This window comes from Plodia interpunctella, chromosome 13 (genome assembly GCF_027563975.2).
Source record: "Plodia interpunctella isolate USDA-ARS_2022_Savannah chromosome 13, ilPloInte3.2, whole genome shotgun sequence".
NCBI classification, from domain to species: domain Eukaryota; kingdom Metazoa; phylum Arthropoda; class Insecta; order Lepidoptera; family Pyralidae; genus Plodia; species Plodia interpunctella.
In genome coordinates, this window is record NC_071306.1 from 7,546,418 (window position 1) to 7,562,607 (window position 16,190).

At 36.3% G+C, this 16,190-nt stretch overlaps 2 protein-coding genes across 9 annotated transcripts in view; one reads left to right on the forward strand and one right to left on the reverse strand.

Annotated features, from left to right (window-relative positions):
- Positions 1-6,915, reverse strand: part of Hip1 (Huntingtin interacting protein 1) — a 30,868-nt gene extending 23,953 nt beyond the window's left edge. For 5 of the 8 annotated variants that reach the window (XM_053753930.1, XM_053753929.1, XM_053753928.1 and 2 more), the window contains exon 1: positions 6,571-6,915. In XM_053753930.1, coding sequence (XP_053609905.1) covers positions 6,571-6,654 — 84 coding nt within the window. In that variant the 5' untranslated portion in view covers positions 6,655-6,915. Of the gene's footprint in view, positions 1-2,483; positions 2,597-4,242; positions 4,380-6,570 lie in introns of those variants that run through there. The other 3 variants (XM_053753927.2, XM_053753926.2, XM_053753925.1) reach the window with 3 other exon arrangements.
- A 354-nt stretch (positions 6,916-7,269) lies between these two features.
- Positions 7,270-15,806, forward strand: Ssrp (Structure specific recognition protein). Its single transcript, XM_053753931.1, has 13 exons — positions 7,270-7,474; positions 7,561-7,746; positions 7,917-8,132; positions 8,885-9,063; positions 9,327-9,566; positions 9,908-10,036; positions 10,413-10,574; positions 10,932-11,064; positions 11,484-11,653; positions 12,269-12,377; positions 12,695-12,892; positions 13,293-13,589; positions 14,029-15,806. Exons 1-13 carry the CDS (start codon positions 7,424-7,426, stop codon positions 14,122-14,124), a joined length of 2,166 nt encoding a protein of 721 aa, XP_053609906.1. The 5' UTR covers positions 7,270-7,423; the 3' UTR covers positions 14,125-15,806.
- The last annotated feature ends 384 nt before the right edge of the window (positions 15,807-16,190 follow it).

Genomic DNA, 16,190 nt, shown 5'->3' on the forward strand with positions numbered 1-16,190 from the left:
CTAACCATAGGAGCGGTTCTGGTAAACAGTTTGATCGTGGTTCGTTCACACTTCGCGCACTGGCGGCCATGTATTGTAATGCTGTTATGCAGTATCGGTGACCGCATGAGGAACGGGACAAATTGAACGGAACGCGTTGCATTTGTGACGATAAGTGTGAAAATTGTTATGTAGATTTGTTTGTGTCATGGCTTTGCAGCAACGTAGTCAAAGAAAATATTGGTGCTCTATCTATCTACCTACAATGCTCTAATTTCGGATGCAAGGTCTATGTAAATTTGTGTCTTTTCTCACTTTCAAAGAACGTCTGCGCAAACCACAGGCGCAAATGCATCAGTTAAATTGAAAAAGTGTTTACTTTTACAACAGCGGTTGCATATTGATAGCATCAAAAAATTTAAATTTTCGTTTCACGCAGATAAAATCCGTTACGGGTTTATGCGAACGGCAATTAGAAAGCTGCTCTTATATATCGAGACACCCATGCCTTACATGGCCAAAGCGTTCAAGTGAAAATGAAAGAATGTACCTATCTATATGTTTAAGTAGATAATATTCGGTATGTAATTTATGAAAATGTACTGTGGTGTGTGGTGCCTTACCTTATCCCATTATTTATGGTCGGCGCAAAATATCTGTTCTTTCAAACAATTTCCTATCTCTAGTTCTTGTATTTACATCTACCCGCAACATACTCATATCTTCCCTGAGACAATCAGTCCAACTCTTTTTAGGCCTTCCTCTTCTCAAATAACCATCCATTTTGCTATTCAAATGCCTTTTTCAGTAATTATTCCTGCCCTCATTACGTGTCCAAACCAACTCAGTTTATTCCGCTAATCGGTCTGCTACATAACGTTGCAAAATAATATTACAGAAAAGAAACATTTTAAAGAAAGTCCTGCATCAGTTGTTGTACTCAGGTTCCTAATGCGCGTTTGTTACTGAACATCAATGAATGACTAATTATTTATGAATATGATTAGACAAACATTTATGGTATTATAAATAAACCGGCCCCAGTTCCGCGGTGACTAAGCCAAAGATACGGAAATCTAATCAATGCGTACATTCGCAGAAAGTGGTAATAGTTTACATTTGGCTATACGAGGAAATATATCTTGTAAATGACTTACTTTCAGATCCTACCGGTGCAGAACAGAGAAATAGGGCGCAAACCCAACTTATAGATATGGGTATAAGTAATCATAGGCTATCAATATCTAGGAAAAATATTAATTGAGGATGTGAATAAAAAAGAGTTTGTGAGCTTTTTTTAAAAAAAACATACATAGTAGTTAAACACGGCCGTCGAGTTTCGTAACTCTTGGTTATATCTACGTCACGTCACGTCTCTATCCATAAAGGATAAAGACGTGATCCTATATCTGTATGAACAATATTACGATACGAATATTGTGGAGATAACGGTGATCATAATTTACATTATTGGAATTTAGCTCGAGAAATCGATAAAGCTGTGCAATTACAAGTACAGTTGTCTTGGACACTATTTCTTGAATTTACTGACGATGTCTGAATCACATCTTAGTGCGCATATTGACTGATCACATTCGTATATATATCGCCGAATTGAAATGAACATTGCGTAGTTTGTATGAGAGCTTTTGTTTGCCGCAGTGAAAAATCATCAATATATTCCGAATCCGCAAAAGTTTGACGAACTGTTTGCCGATGGTGTATAGCCGGCATTGGCAAGTACCTAAAGCGCTTACTTGGGAAACCTCTAGACTTGCTTTTTACATGAACTTGACCTTATGATCTGATCATGAAATGGCGTGATGAAACACCAATTTGAAAACTGTTGTTTGAGATTTTCAAAATTTAATTTGATAAATAGTACCTACATTCTTGCTTTACTATACCAAATAACAAATGTAGTAAATTTAGTTTTAAGTAATTTTTTGACGTCATTAAGTGATGTCTACTATATCATTCTTTGTTGAATTATTTTTTTAAATTTGGACTTGACTGTTAAAATGACAGATATGGAATGGAAAGTTAATATTACGAAGGGTACCCTTCTAATTGTTGTGCATTTTGTGTTTATAGAAACAATGGTGATTACAAGTGCCTATAGCAGATACACAAACTACTGTATCACTACTGAATCCCGACTCAATATTCGCCTCAGTCTGAGGTCACAAATTCACAATCGTTCATTTTTATAGTGCACGTGCAAAACCATTCATTGTTTTTTATCTAAATGTCAAGCACGTATTGTCCTTTATTCATTGAAACCATTTTACGAGTGTCCGTTTTGTATACTGTGCTCTGATCTATATCCAACATCTAATATTGTATTTTCAATCATGTCACAGTTAGACGATAGATTGATTTTTATTGTTGCACATCGTCATTTGTAATCACAGCGACGTTATCTATCGACCTAGCCTAGTCACATCAAACAAGTGACTCACAAGGTAAGCAGCATGCCTCATTGTGAAGGTATATCTACTTACCTACATCTGCCTGTATGCTTGTTTATGCAACAGTCCTTGAATGCAATAAGCAAACGATTACTACTAGACTAGCTAGCTGTTTATGATGTCCGAGGTGTCCGAGGAGTCTCCAACTATAGAAAAATAGTATTGATTGGGCATAAAAAAGGACAAATACAAGAAGTATTAAGGCTAGGACCAAACAGAGATGCATTTTGGCGGGTACAGAGATGAGTATACGCACAATATTTTTCCAAAAAGGCGCCGGACTTGGTTGGGAAGATATTGAACAAATATTGGGCGTAAACCGCGAAAACCCATCTCTTGTTTGGACAATTACTTGGTGGTTGTGTGAGAGATATAATTTAGGCCTTGGAGTGAGTAACAGAACTAAAGTACAAAAGGGAGGTATGTTCCAAAACAAAGACCACAATATAGCCTCAAAAAAAGTTATTTTGTAAGATGAGGAAGGTCAAACATTGAGACGAATTGGAGTGGTCGTATAAAACTCTTCATTTTACGTCATTTGCAGATAAATAAAAGAATCACGCCTTTAATTACAGAGTAGTTACTGATGCGAATAACTGCTATTAAAGGTATGACTAAACACACTAAGTATTTAATGGAATTTAAGGAACTAGAAATCTCCGTTACACATTTGACCTATTGGGTTGAATAGACAATAATTTAAAGATACAGGAGGACCTTGTCGCTTTCAACGATCAAGACACGAGATTGAGGCTATGGCATTGGATAAAATTTAAATTAAAAACTATAACTATAGCTTGAAATATTTGAAGTCGAATTCGTCGGCTTATAGGTACATACATATATAGCGCTATTCATATTTTTTGAGCGTTTAGGAATTCTTTTAATTTAGTTTATAGGTAGGTCTATTAAATATTTCATGCTTTTTAGCAGGTGGCTTTGAAAATGTTAAATTAAAATTTTATTTATTATAGTGTATAGGATTTACAAACATCCCACTTGTATCATGATTTTCTTGTTTATCTGTTAGCATTGTTCCGCCTTACATCCGCCTGGCGTAGGAGCTGCTTGTGGGCGGAAACAGGCAATCGCCAGTTTAGTGACCCGATCTCAATACAACACAGATTGCATGGGTTCACATAACAAAGCTTCGCCTTCATTAAAATCATCCATGAATGAATAACCGACGACAAAAAATGTACGTCTACGAACCGATGCAAATCCGCCGGTCAAAAAAATATTTATCTGTTGTGTCTCGATTATCCGCAGCAATCTTCGGTATTGGGCGTTATAAGATGCTTCTATTTTTTTATCGAATATGTTATTGCTAACACTGGTTTCAGATTTGATATAAGTCGCCCGGCATTGGACATGACTTTACGACTTAGGTCTAGTGTTGCCAAGAGTTTTATCTGTTCTAAACACTCCTCGATCAAGATCAAATATAAATGTCATAGGTACATACATATTTATCATCAAACTCAGGTTGTTAACCCGATGTTTTTGTTTATAATATAACTAAGACGTGATGAAAAATATCATAAACTCTAGAAATAAGAAAGCTGGTTGAAGTCTTACGAGTGTGTTTCAATACTCTCAATAGTAGTATTACTATTGAGACGCAATATGTAAGTTAGCAGAATCGACAACCTGGGTTATTGTTATTAATATATAATAAAGTATACCTATAGCTCTTTAATAACATGGGCTAGAGAGAAGAACTTCTCGCAAGTTATAACCATAGTTTCTTGGCAAAAGAACAGACATAGGTATACTTAATTAGAAAGCTTACCTAACAATGGTGCAAAATCCAGGCAACACAACCACTCAAGCTTGATTTATTTATCAACTAGAATATTCTAATAAAACAATGAAAACCATTGAAATTGGCTTCGTGCGCGGGCGTAGATAATGTTATCGACGTCGACAAGTCTTCACAATAATCAACCTTATCACGGTTGATAGCAAAAAAAGCCGGAGTATACTTGACTTTATTTTCTTTATTTTTATTTTAGGTAATGGATTGATAGATAAGTCAAACAAAACCGTTCGTAAATGGTTTGTAATTGTAATAGATGGTCAAATTCTCACGGTAGGGTGAATCTAGGACTGATTTTCTGAAATTTTTTTAATGTTTTTGTTTTAAGGAAGTCTGGGATGTGGGGCATACACGCCCGTTTTTTTGGATTTTTTCCCTTTTTTGTCACTGGTAAAGATGAGTATTTAGGAAAAAACCAATAGCGTTAAAAATAGCTGTGAATTTAGCAATCGATTACCGTTAGGTGCTTACCTATCTAAAACAAGCTGGATCTTCACTCTCGTCAGGATTTCGGAATAAAGGGCACTGAGCTATTCCAGGCTATATTCATCTAAATTACTGAAATCTGTCCAGTACAATTAGCGTAACTGACTAAAAGACATCCCACACATCCAAACTTCGCATTTCCCGGCCAAATCCCTGGCTGCTAAATTACTTATTCATTCACCCTAACCTGACAGACCCTAGTCTATTTTAGTAACAAGAAGTAATAGGTGCATTATTCAGACCGATTCAGTTTTATGTACAAACGAGCACGCGACGCGACGCGTGTGACGTAACGACGTGACACAATTTCGATACGACTCCGACCGACAGTGGAGTGGCGTAACTATCCGCTTCCTTTTTAGTGGAGTTGCGTATGCCATAGCCGTAGCCCCTAGTAGTGCTTATTTTGGTATTTGCTAAAACGGAGAGAGGTGATACGACACTTCATTTGAGAGTAAATAAGATGCAAACATGTTAAAATGGAGTCTTGAGGAGTGTGAGTACAGGCCTAGAGTGGGCACATTGCTTGAGAGTAAATAAAACGTAATCATGTCAAAGACAAGTCTTCAGTTAAGGTGTGTGATTCTCAGTCTAGAATGGGACTAATCTAAAACCTCCTATGGATGTTGTATGAAGTGACTAAGGAATATATAGTATTGACAGTTTATATGCATAAAGATAATGATTGTGAAAAATAATGTGTATGGTGGAAAGCTATTTCAAGCAGTTTTTATGACTGGTGACTTATGTATGGCAGATAATAATATTTTGACAACCTTGGTAGCAAAGTGGTAAAGTGCTTGCCTCTGAACCGAGGTTCTGATTCGATCCCTGGTCGGGTCATGATGGAAAATGATCTTTTTCTGATTGGCCAGGGTCTTGGATGTTTATGTACTCGTATATACATAATATGGCATCATTGAGTTAGTATCCCATACCACAAATCTAGAACTTACTTTGGGGCTAGCTCAATCTGTGTCATTTGTTCTATTATATTCATTTATTTAATTTTTCAGGTTTATATACTTAAACTGATAGTAGATTTTAGTTATGGGGTTAATCCAAGTGCTGTCAGGATATATTTATATAAATGTTTGTTTTTACAAAGTTGTTTTATCTTAGGAATTTTACTAGAGAATATTTTAATAACTTAGTAGGTACTTTATGTTATTTTCCATTGCAAAACTGTAAGTTCAAAAAGTGTAGTTTATTTATTGATCAGACTGAAATCCTATTGTTGTTAAATTGTCTTTTTATCCCCAGGCCAGGATTAATAATTTATTGGGGTCCGGACCCTTGCTTCATCTAAGTTCTCCACCTGGGTGAATCACGGGGATATTTTGACTGCATTTAATAGATGTATTACATTACGAAACATGTACATTTGAAAGTCTAATTTCTGAATTATCTTTTGATAACTCCGCATTACATCACTTCTGTCCTTATTGAGTAAATAAGAGATCCCTTCATGGGATAAGTCCACTGTCGTATATTTTTTACATTCTTGTGTTCTTGTTCTTTGTATGTATTGCCGACAAATAAACTAACTTTGAGCTAAATATTTAAAGTGTGGCAAAGAGACATGAATTTAAAGAAATAATGTTCATAAAATTAAGAATTTTTTTCACACTGACACAAGACACAGGACACAGGCCTCTCTTTGTAAAAGTATCTATTCCAAATATTTTATAAACGGGTATCAAGCAAAAGGTCAAACATAAATTAAATGAAATTGCAAGTCCCTGCACTGCAATCAATATGTGGCATACTGGCACTCATGGAACATCTGTTTAAATCAATTGTTAATCCCCTCACCTGGAACTTCTCAAAATGTTCCCGCTCAGCATCCAGGCTGTTTTTCTTCAGCTGCAGCACTCGCGGAAGAGATAATGACGCCATAGATATCACAATTCACACATACGATGCAAAACACTACCAAGAGCAACCGACAAACGTCCCTAACAGAGATTAATTTTCAAATGAGGACGACATAGAAAAAGTCTGAACAAATAATTCGAAGAAACACACTTTCATGTAGAAATTTCGACAGTATTTTATAATTATTTAAATTACAAAAACTGAGCGTTTTTACGCTACAATAAAATAAATACAAAAAGTACGAACACCGCACACGTCCACTCGCAAAAGACGACCAATTGAACTGTCAAAATCAAAATATCCTTATGTCAAATTGACAGTCTAGTGTTGTAAAAGTTAAAAAACCGTAAAAAAAGGTTTTTGTAATATCAAAAAAAAATATTTTGGCAGGACTGGCGATGGTAAGCAGGATAGAGAGGATAGCATAGAAGTCGGTTGGATGGCCGAAAACTGAATGAGCATTTAACAAATCTGACTGAATGAGCATCTAAAAAAATACGCGAACGCTGCCGAAGCTGCCTCGAGAATACAGAGCTACCTCATGGAGTTAGTAAGTACTCTGTACGAAGTACTTACTAAATCCATGACCTACGTCTACCTATTTTTTGACACTGACAAAATGGACTGAACTGACAACATCAATCACTTCGCTTTCGCCGCTTTTGTTGATGTGAAGTAAAGATTTTCTTTTCATCCGCGTGGTTTTGAAACGTTTTTCGTGTAATATTTACTCCAATTACAAAAGAAAATTCAATTAAATTAAACTTAATAGAACTACAAATTCAATAAAATGGAATTTCTCGAATATAATGATATCTCAGCTGAAATAAAAGGGAATATGGTAAGTTGTTCGATTGCTACTTATGTTTTCCATTAACGTAAGCTAATTCAAGAACCATTTTTCATAGAATCATGACTTTATTCCAGGTACAAGGTAGATTAAAGATGACCGACCAAAATATAATATTCAAAAATAGCAAAACTGGCAAAGTCGAACAGATATCGGCCAATGACATTGAGCTAGTAAATTTTCAGAAGTTAGTCGGTTCCTGGGGGTTGAGAGTATTTATGAAGAACGGCACATTGCACAGATACGGCGGCTTCAAGGAAGGCGTGAGTAGAAAATTATAAACTGCGCTATCACAAACATTAAACATATATAAATGGATTTCTTATACATGTCTCACATGCTTTACTTTAATTATGTTTGTAACAAGATTTTCTTCTTATTCTCTGTATTTCTTTCTCTTCGTTTGTTTTTGATTGAGATTTTGCCATTATAGGAACAAGAAAAAGTAGCAAAATTCTTCAAAACAAACTACAGTAAGGATATGTTGGAGAAGGAACTGTCACTGAAGGGCTGGAATTGGGGCACGGCCAAGTTCAATGGCGCCGTTCTTAGCTTCAATGTGGGCTCGAACACGGCATTCGAAATCCCCCTGCATTATGTGTCTCAGTGCAATACTGGCAAAAATGAAGTCACTTTAGAGTTCCATCAGGTAATTATCAAAATTAAAACACTTTTTTTTGTATTCAAAATACTAAGTTACTATAAAAAATCCTAGTTTTTGGTTACACTGTGAGGGTTACAGTGTATGAAAAAATTCAAATATGTATTTTGTAGACTGAAGTCATAGTTCTGCATATTTCATTGATACTACTTGTTGTTTAGAAATTTTCACAAGATGGTGCAATATGTAGACATTTTTCACATGTGTGTTGTTTTGCATGATGTTAAAAATAAGACATTTAAGACTGAACTGCTAATACACATTCATATCATGGAGATTACAGTCTGAAGAATAAGAAAAATCCTTACTCCTGATTTACAACTAAGGCCCTTTATTTTCAAATGATCAAATCAACAAAGTACAGTATTACCAAGACAATGTCAAAATGTGGCCTTATAACAGTCACTCATCGCTTTCACACAGCCCTAAACAAAATTTATATGAACAAGTTTCATTCTATATAAGCACTACATAAGACATAACTTCACTGATGCCTATCATTATCATCAACAGCCATTTAATGTCTCCACTGATAGATTACTGGATTTTAAGGATAAATAAGAAATATTGGCCATGAATGCAAACCAAACCCAATTCACTCAATTTTAGAAACAAATGCAAATGCAGCTGGGGCCATAGGTTTGACGTCCAAAGCATTTACACCATTACAAAATTATTTAATTCTTACTCCAGTACTCCAGTTCTTACTCCAGTCTTGAAATGCTGTTGTTTTATTCTAGAATGATGATACACCAGTTTCTTTAATGGAGATGCGTTTCCACATCCCAACCAACGAGCTAGCGGGCGACATGGATGCTGTGGAGGCTTTCCATCAGCAGGTCATGAACAAGGCCAGCGTCATTTCTGTCTCCGGGGATGCTATTGCTATCTTCAGGGAGCTGCAGTGTCTTACTCCCCGGTATGGAAATTAAGTCTTAATTGTAATTAAATCTGAATTATTTTTCTAAGGTATCAAAAATATCCTAGTTCTACAATTTTTAGGGAAAATTAACATTTTGTTTAGTTGTGTATGTATATTCAGTGAGCTATAGGCAGTGCTAATAGTGCAAGAGTGTGCACCTTACTGCCTGCCTGTACCAAATTCCCTAAACAAATTGGTATTGTAAAAAATTTAGTTTCTCTATTGTCTATATCTCTAATTATATATTCACAATTTTCCAGTGGTCGCTACGACATCAAAGTGTTCCAAACATTCTTCCAACTCCACGGTAAAACATTCGACTACAAGATCCCGATGTCGACCGTACTCCGTCTGTTCCTGCTGCCTCACAAGGACACGCGGCAGATGTTTTTTGTGGTGTCCCTGGATCCACCCATCAAGCAGGGCCAGACCAGATACCATTACTTGGTGCTGTTGTTCGGCATTGAAGAGGAGACCAGCTTAGAACTGCCTTTCACTGAGTAAGTTTAACAAGCCATTGTGGTGACTGCAAAGCCTATGAAAATCAGACATGTTCTCTTCTTTGTGCCACTCTAGGTATGTTTATACTAAACAAACTAATTGTATCCCTAGGCTAGGGCCAATCATCGGTTGGACAGCCAGGGTGAGGATAGATAGAACAAGCATTTGCTTGTTTGGTTTAACACCTACACTATTGGCCATCCCTACATTCTGGAGAAAAAGCTAACTTTAAATGTGTTCTGTTTTTACATTTCTTGAGGCTGCTTAAATTACCTCAGGTTTTTTGCATATAAAAATAACTTTGAAATTTCTTAACAAAATATGTAATAACTTATTTCAGAGAAGAGTTGAAAGATAAATACGATGGTAAAATATCCAAGGAGCTGTCAGGACCTACATACGAGGTGCTGGCGAAGATTATGAAAGTCATCATAAATAGGAGAGTCACAGGGCCCGGAGACTTCTTAGGGTTAGTGTTACTTCATATTGCTACAGTTCTTCTTTATTAGAATGTCTGGATCCAGGTTTTATTATAAAATAATTTAAGAAAATGTCGGGTTCTGTTTTGTTTTAACAAAATTCTGTGTATTTAGTGTAATGTGCATCTGTTAGTAAAGTGCCGACGATCTATGTGTTAAAATATCAAATGTTTAATAGACCAAACTAGATGTTTGCAATATATTCAAAAGAACAGGGATAGCGCCAACAGAGGTGCTAGTACTTATTGTAGCAACCAATTAAAATATATTGTGTTCCTCTTATGTGTCTTGTATTGTATTTATAGTTAAGTTTATACTTTAAAGTTAATTTTTGAATGAACGTTTTAAATTAGAGTCCCCCCGCAGACACCACAAGACGCCGGCGATCGCGTGCTCGTACAAGGCGGCGGCGGGCTACCTGTACCCGCTGGAGAAGGGCTTCATCTACGTGCACAAGCCGCCCGTGCACATCCGCTTCGAGGAGATCGCCTCCGTCAACTTCGCGCGCGGCGGCGCCTCCTCCACCAAGTGGGTTTCTTGTGTTATTCTGTTTTTATTCTAGGTGGAAAGATGGCGGGACGACCTATTTTAGAAAAAAATCAAGGAAGACGATTCCTACAGTGGAACACATAAACAGTCTATATACAAAAATATATCACTTAAGGCACGGTTATAAAGGCGCACAAATAAAATATTGACTTGTGGAAAGGACAAAGTCAATTAGGATTTGGAGCAAATGTAATTTATTAAATATCAGGAAATTATTGTCTTTGGTTATTATATTATTATTTTTCTATCTCTATTTTCTTTGTTCTTCCTTTTATTTTTTACCCGATCAAATAACTGATATGAAAGTTTATAATTATAAAAAAAATTCTTAATCAGATCGTTCGACTTCGAGATCGAGCTGAAGCAGGGCAGCATCCACACGTTCAGCAGCATCGAGAAGGGCGAGTACGACAAGCTCTTCGACTACATCACCTCCAAGAAGCTGCACGTCAAGAACACCGGCAAGAACGTGAGTATCCCGTACGATAATATCACGTGATTGGGAGGACTGATAAGTTGTCTGATTTCCAACTGGAAAATAATAATAATCTAATATGAAACAGACTCTGGTTAGATCTGATAGAACTAAATTTTAAGATTTTCGGTTTGTAATGTAACAAGATTTTGCTATGCCAATTAGATTTTATTTTTAAAAGGAAAATTAAAATAACCATTTTATTTTAATGTTAAATTAATTAGTAACAATCAGAAAATACATACCTGATGAACAGGACATCTAAAAAAATTTCTAATGGGATGTTTAAATTCACTAATTAAATTCATTGGGTGTTATAAAACATCTATAGACGAACAAATTGGTAAGACACAGCCCCTCATGTGGATCCTATAAGTGTTGGCAATTCAATTCAATAGAATCGTGAATTCCAGGACAAGGCGCTGTACGACGACGACTTCGGCGACTCGGACACGGAGAAGGAGCCCGACGCGTACCTGGAGCGCGTGAAGGCGGAGGCCAAGGAGCGGCAGTCCTCCTCCGACGACAGCACCGACGAGGACTTCAACCCCGACAAGGCCCGCGAGAGCGACGTCGCTGAGGAGTGAGGCTTCTCTACTATACTCTACTATACTACACCTCTTCATTCGAACTCATTTACTCAAATCTAGGTATTTACGAAGTGTTGGTAACATTGAGTTCCTCATATAAGAACTCCTAGAAGATTCGTCCTCACAGCGTGGAGCCTAAAGTGTCGTGTACAGGTTGTGGAATTAGTTATATAAAACCACCAACTCTTGGTTATGTACAACTATTATTTATATTACTTAACTCAAAATCCTATCACAATTGGATAAGCCGTTCCAAAGATTACCCAGAACAGACAAAAATCTAAAAATATTATTTTAGTAATGGAAATAAGTACATAACACTATACAATATACAATTAAAAAAGATAGTTATTTTGATACTACAGACTAACACTCACATGGATTGTGGATGCACCTGTATTTGCATTAAAGATTGACATATTATTCTTATTTCTCCTCCGTGTTTTGGAAGACACGTTAAGGCACAATCTTTTAAACCCGCCATGCGCATTGGGCAGTTCAATATTACGTAACGCATTTCGAGAGCGAGGGGCTATTAAAAATCTTCAAAATTTGTGTTACGTAATACTTGAACGGCCTCTAATCCATCCATCACGTTGATTAAACAGATACGACACAAATCCATCGTCATCCGAAGACTCCGACGCGTCAGGCGCATCCGGCGACAGCAAAAAGGAGAAGAAGAAAGAGAAGAAACCCAAAAAGACTATCACCATCGTGAGTAATTTGTTTATAAATTTCATTAGAAATTATTATAGTCACGCCTAAAATGTTGGATAAAAACTTTCAATGTAGCAAAAATCAGGTTAATAATTTTTCATCATTTCAGAATTTATTGTCTAATGGACTGGAATAATAATACAATGATATAATGTCTGTTTTATTGTCATTTTCGTGTTCTCGTCAATTTGACTCCAAAATTGTGAAATCATAAATCATTACAGTCGTACAAGCTCTATTACTGAACTGCGAGGCTTATAAACTGAATTGGAAATTAGCCAAATTTATTTATTTATTCGATCAACATTTTCCAGTCGGAAGCGCCGCGCAAACGCAAGGAGAAATCGAAGAAGCGTGAAAAAGACACGAATGCACCCAAACGACCCGCCACAGCCTTCATGTTGTGGCTGAACGAGAACCGCAAGGACATAGTGGACGACAACCCCGGCATCAAGGTCACGGAGATCGCCAAGAGGGGCGGCGAGCTGTGGAGGGAGCTCAAGGACAAGTCGGTCAGTATTTCATATTGTTGATGCTGTGCTCCAGCTCCACGAGGACCGCAATCACATAGTGGATGGCAACCCTGGCATCTAATGAAGATTTTTTATCCCTTAGTCGTCTCGTACGACTTTACCTTATTGCAACTAAAACAACCTGCACGCACAAAATTATTTATGCAATTATGTCGTATAATAATTAACAAACTATGCGCACTTAGTACTTTCAGAGAAATAACATAATTTATAAGATGCACTACATATAATTTAAGATTTATTGTATGTATGACAATAATAAATACTTATAAATTTATATCATCCACGGAAATATATGGAGTGGTCTTTTGGGAGCCACATGCCAGAAAATATCAGATCCAGTACAAGTACTATTACAAAACTTAATGAACTATTACAGGAATGGGAAGAGAAAGCCAACAAAGCTAAAGAGGAATACAACATAGCTATGAAGAAATACAAAGACAGCGGCGCCGCGGACGAGTTTAAGCAGAAGAAGAAAGCCGCGGAGAAGGAACGGAAAGCCTCGGAGAAGAAAAAGAACGCGCCCGCCAGCAAGAAGGCGAAGGCGAGTGTCGCGGGCGCCGGCAGCGGCGGCAAGTTCACCAGCAAGGAGTACGTCGACGACGACTCCAGCTCCGACTCCGACCGCGACAACAAGGAGAAGGAGAACAAGGACAGAAAGGATACTAAAGAGGTTTGTATTTTATTTTTTACTAGCCGGGGGAATTGCGGGAAAAAAGTAATCTATGTTTAATTCCAGGTTATATTCTACCCGCGTACCAAATTTCGTAACAATCCGTTCAGTAGATTTTACGTGAAACAGTAACAAACCTACACACATACATTCTCACAAACTTTCGCATTTATTTACTTTATGTTAGTAGAATTATACAATATTTTTTTTTATTATCGTATTTCTCATGGCTGAAGCGTCGTGGTCATTACGTGGAACATGTGTATGTTTCATTCCACTAGTAACTGTAATTGTTACCTTGGATGGATGCCCTTCAGTACTCCTGTATGCGAAATTTCAAGGCAATTAGTTTACTTTCGCTGCTGTAATATAAGTCAGGTAAATTATTATAATAATGTTAATTATATTTTACAGCTAAATAACCATATATTCTTTACAGAGTGCCAAAGACGCAAAGAAATCAAAATCGAAGAGTTCCTCGTCAGAAGCAGCTTCGTCCGGGGGGTCGGACGACAGCGGTAGTGGCAGCGATTAATTAGAATTAACATTTTAAATATAACTACTTAATTTTGTATACAATGACAAAGAAAACTATAGACGCGGGGTCAGCCTTCTACGGTATACAAAGACAAAGAATACTCTAGACGTGGAGTCAGTCGCATGAGATTGACTATTCAATTTAATACGGGATGGCAAATCGAGGTAGGCTGTCCTTGTTATATGAGCCGGCACATGATGAGGACAAAATGCAAACATTAGTATTACGATCTTTTTCCTCATCTGAGCGATATCCCGGTTTCCTCATTAGCTGTTACGCATTGGACCCCAGGCGTCGCTTATTTTTGTCGATCTTCGGCCGAATATAACAATGTATTTAGTTTTCTCTGTCTACGGTTGTATTGTAATCTCCATCACGTTTCTAGGAAAACATTTATGTGGCTAATTGATACCAAAACTGGATATACAGCACTATTGATAGTCAAGTTCATAATAAAACCGCATGTTAATTAGTGTGTATGTCATTTTTGAAATGTGATATTGAAAGAAAACAAATTTTAAACAGGGGAGCCCAAGAGGGAATTTATAAATATATTTGAGCGCATCATATTAACATAATGTTAGGGTGTTTTGTAAATTTTCGAAATACCTATCGAGATGCTTACTATATGAACTTATTTTCCCTACCATCTAATCTTTTTATTAAATACAAAGTCCCCATGACACTCGAGTAACTACACAAATAGCTTACAGGACCTACTGGGGAAATTAATTCTTTCTGTTTGTATTAATTCGATTTACGCATCAGCGCGGGAACGCTGCAGCTAAGTTTTTTTTAAATGTCATCAGCCGCCATAACAGTATTTTCATTTTAGAATAAATATATCCATGAAAAATTCCCACGTGTGGGCGGAACCACACGCCATATTTTCGACCTCTTGTTAAAGCACAGTCACCAGCATTTCAGTCATCCAGAAACACAATCTGCGATATTAATTGCGATTTGCTGTGTTGTTGACCGTATGCCCTGCGTATCATATAAACCGTGTAGATCTGTTTTTTTTTAGAATTTCACAATTATTTTGATCATTTGGTTAACATAATTCGTAAATTATAATGTGATATTTATAATACTTCATTCCCGTTATGGCAGTAACATTAATTATAGAAATCATCGTAATCTAAATCGTCAATATACTACATTTTGTTAAATTGTAAATACTTAGTTGTTAGATTTTTAAGGCTGGAGTTTCGCAAAAATACCACGTTTACATAAACACAATAACTTTTGTTTAAATATTATATACAGTATAAAAAAAGGGTTGAGACTGTACTAAGCCCAATTTTCTATTGGAACAAAATCAAGAAGTAATATAGCCCTTTTGTGCCAATCTTTAGAATCAAAACCAGCCATATTGTTATACTTAGCGTGCATTAGTTTAAAAGTCAACGGATTCTTAGTAAGGATTACCTGCTAAAGGCGCCTGTATTGTTTCATAACAATTGGCTTGTTTTTGCGAAAACCCAGGCCAAAATTATTTTTAAGAAAGACACAAAACAAAAGATTTTTAATACTTATGTCCAATTGTTCATGCTTGAAAAATAACCTGCCTCCATGGCAAACTTTTTAATATAATTCCAAGTCTTTAGATAAGTGACTTAACAAGTATGTTGATAGTAAGTTTTTTAAGTGTTTTATTATAGAATATGTTTTGTAAACAGCGATACTTTTATTTATTGAACATGGATTTCCCTTATAATTATTATACTTCCTTCATAATTTGAATATTCACATTATAAAAATTATTTGCTTCTCAATACTTCGTCGGGTAAGTTATATTTTGGCCCGTGACGGTCCTATATTACATTTGGTTCCATGTTTCCTTCAACATTTAAAATAAATTTGAAAAATTACTAATTTTCTCCACAATCTGTATACACATAGACATAAATAAGTATGCCGTATTGTGAAATCAATTTAAGATTCCGAGAGACTGGTGTTTGGAGTAAGTTAGTCTAAATACTGCATTATTTTAACTCTGATACATTATAATATTAATTTCTTTTATTCAGCAATATTTTTTATGACAATTCAACTCCTTT

What these genes read in the sequence shown, in the direction of transcription:
- Ssrp (XM_053753931.1), top strand. Translation starts at nt 7,424, where the DNA reads ATGGAATTTCTCGAATATAATGATATCTCAGCTGAAATAAAAGGGAAT. An exon ending in TTAGAACTGCCTTTCACTGA is followed by an intron (nt 9,567 to 9,907) that starts GTAAGTTTAACA and finishes AACTTATTTCAG; the next exon opens with AGAAGAGTTGAAAGATAAAT. An exon ending in GAGAGCGACGTCGCTGAGGA is followed by an intron (nt 11,654 to 12,268) that starts GTGAGGCTTCTC and finishes TTGATTAAACAG; the next exon opens with ATACGACACAAATCCATCGT.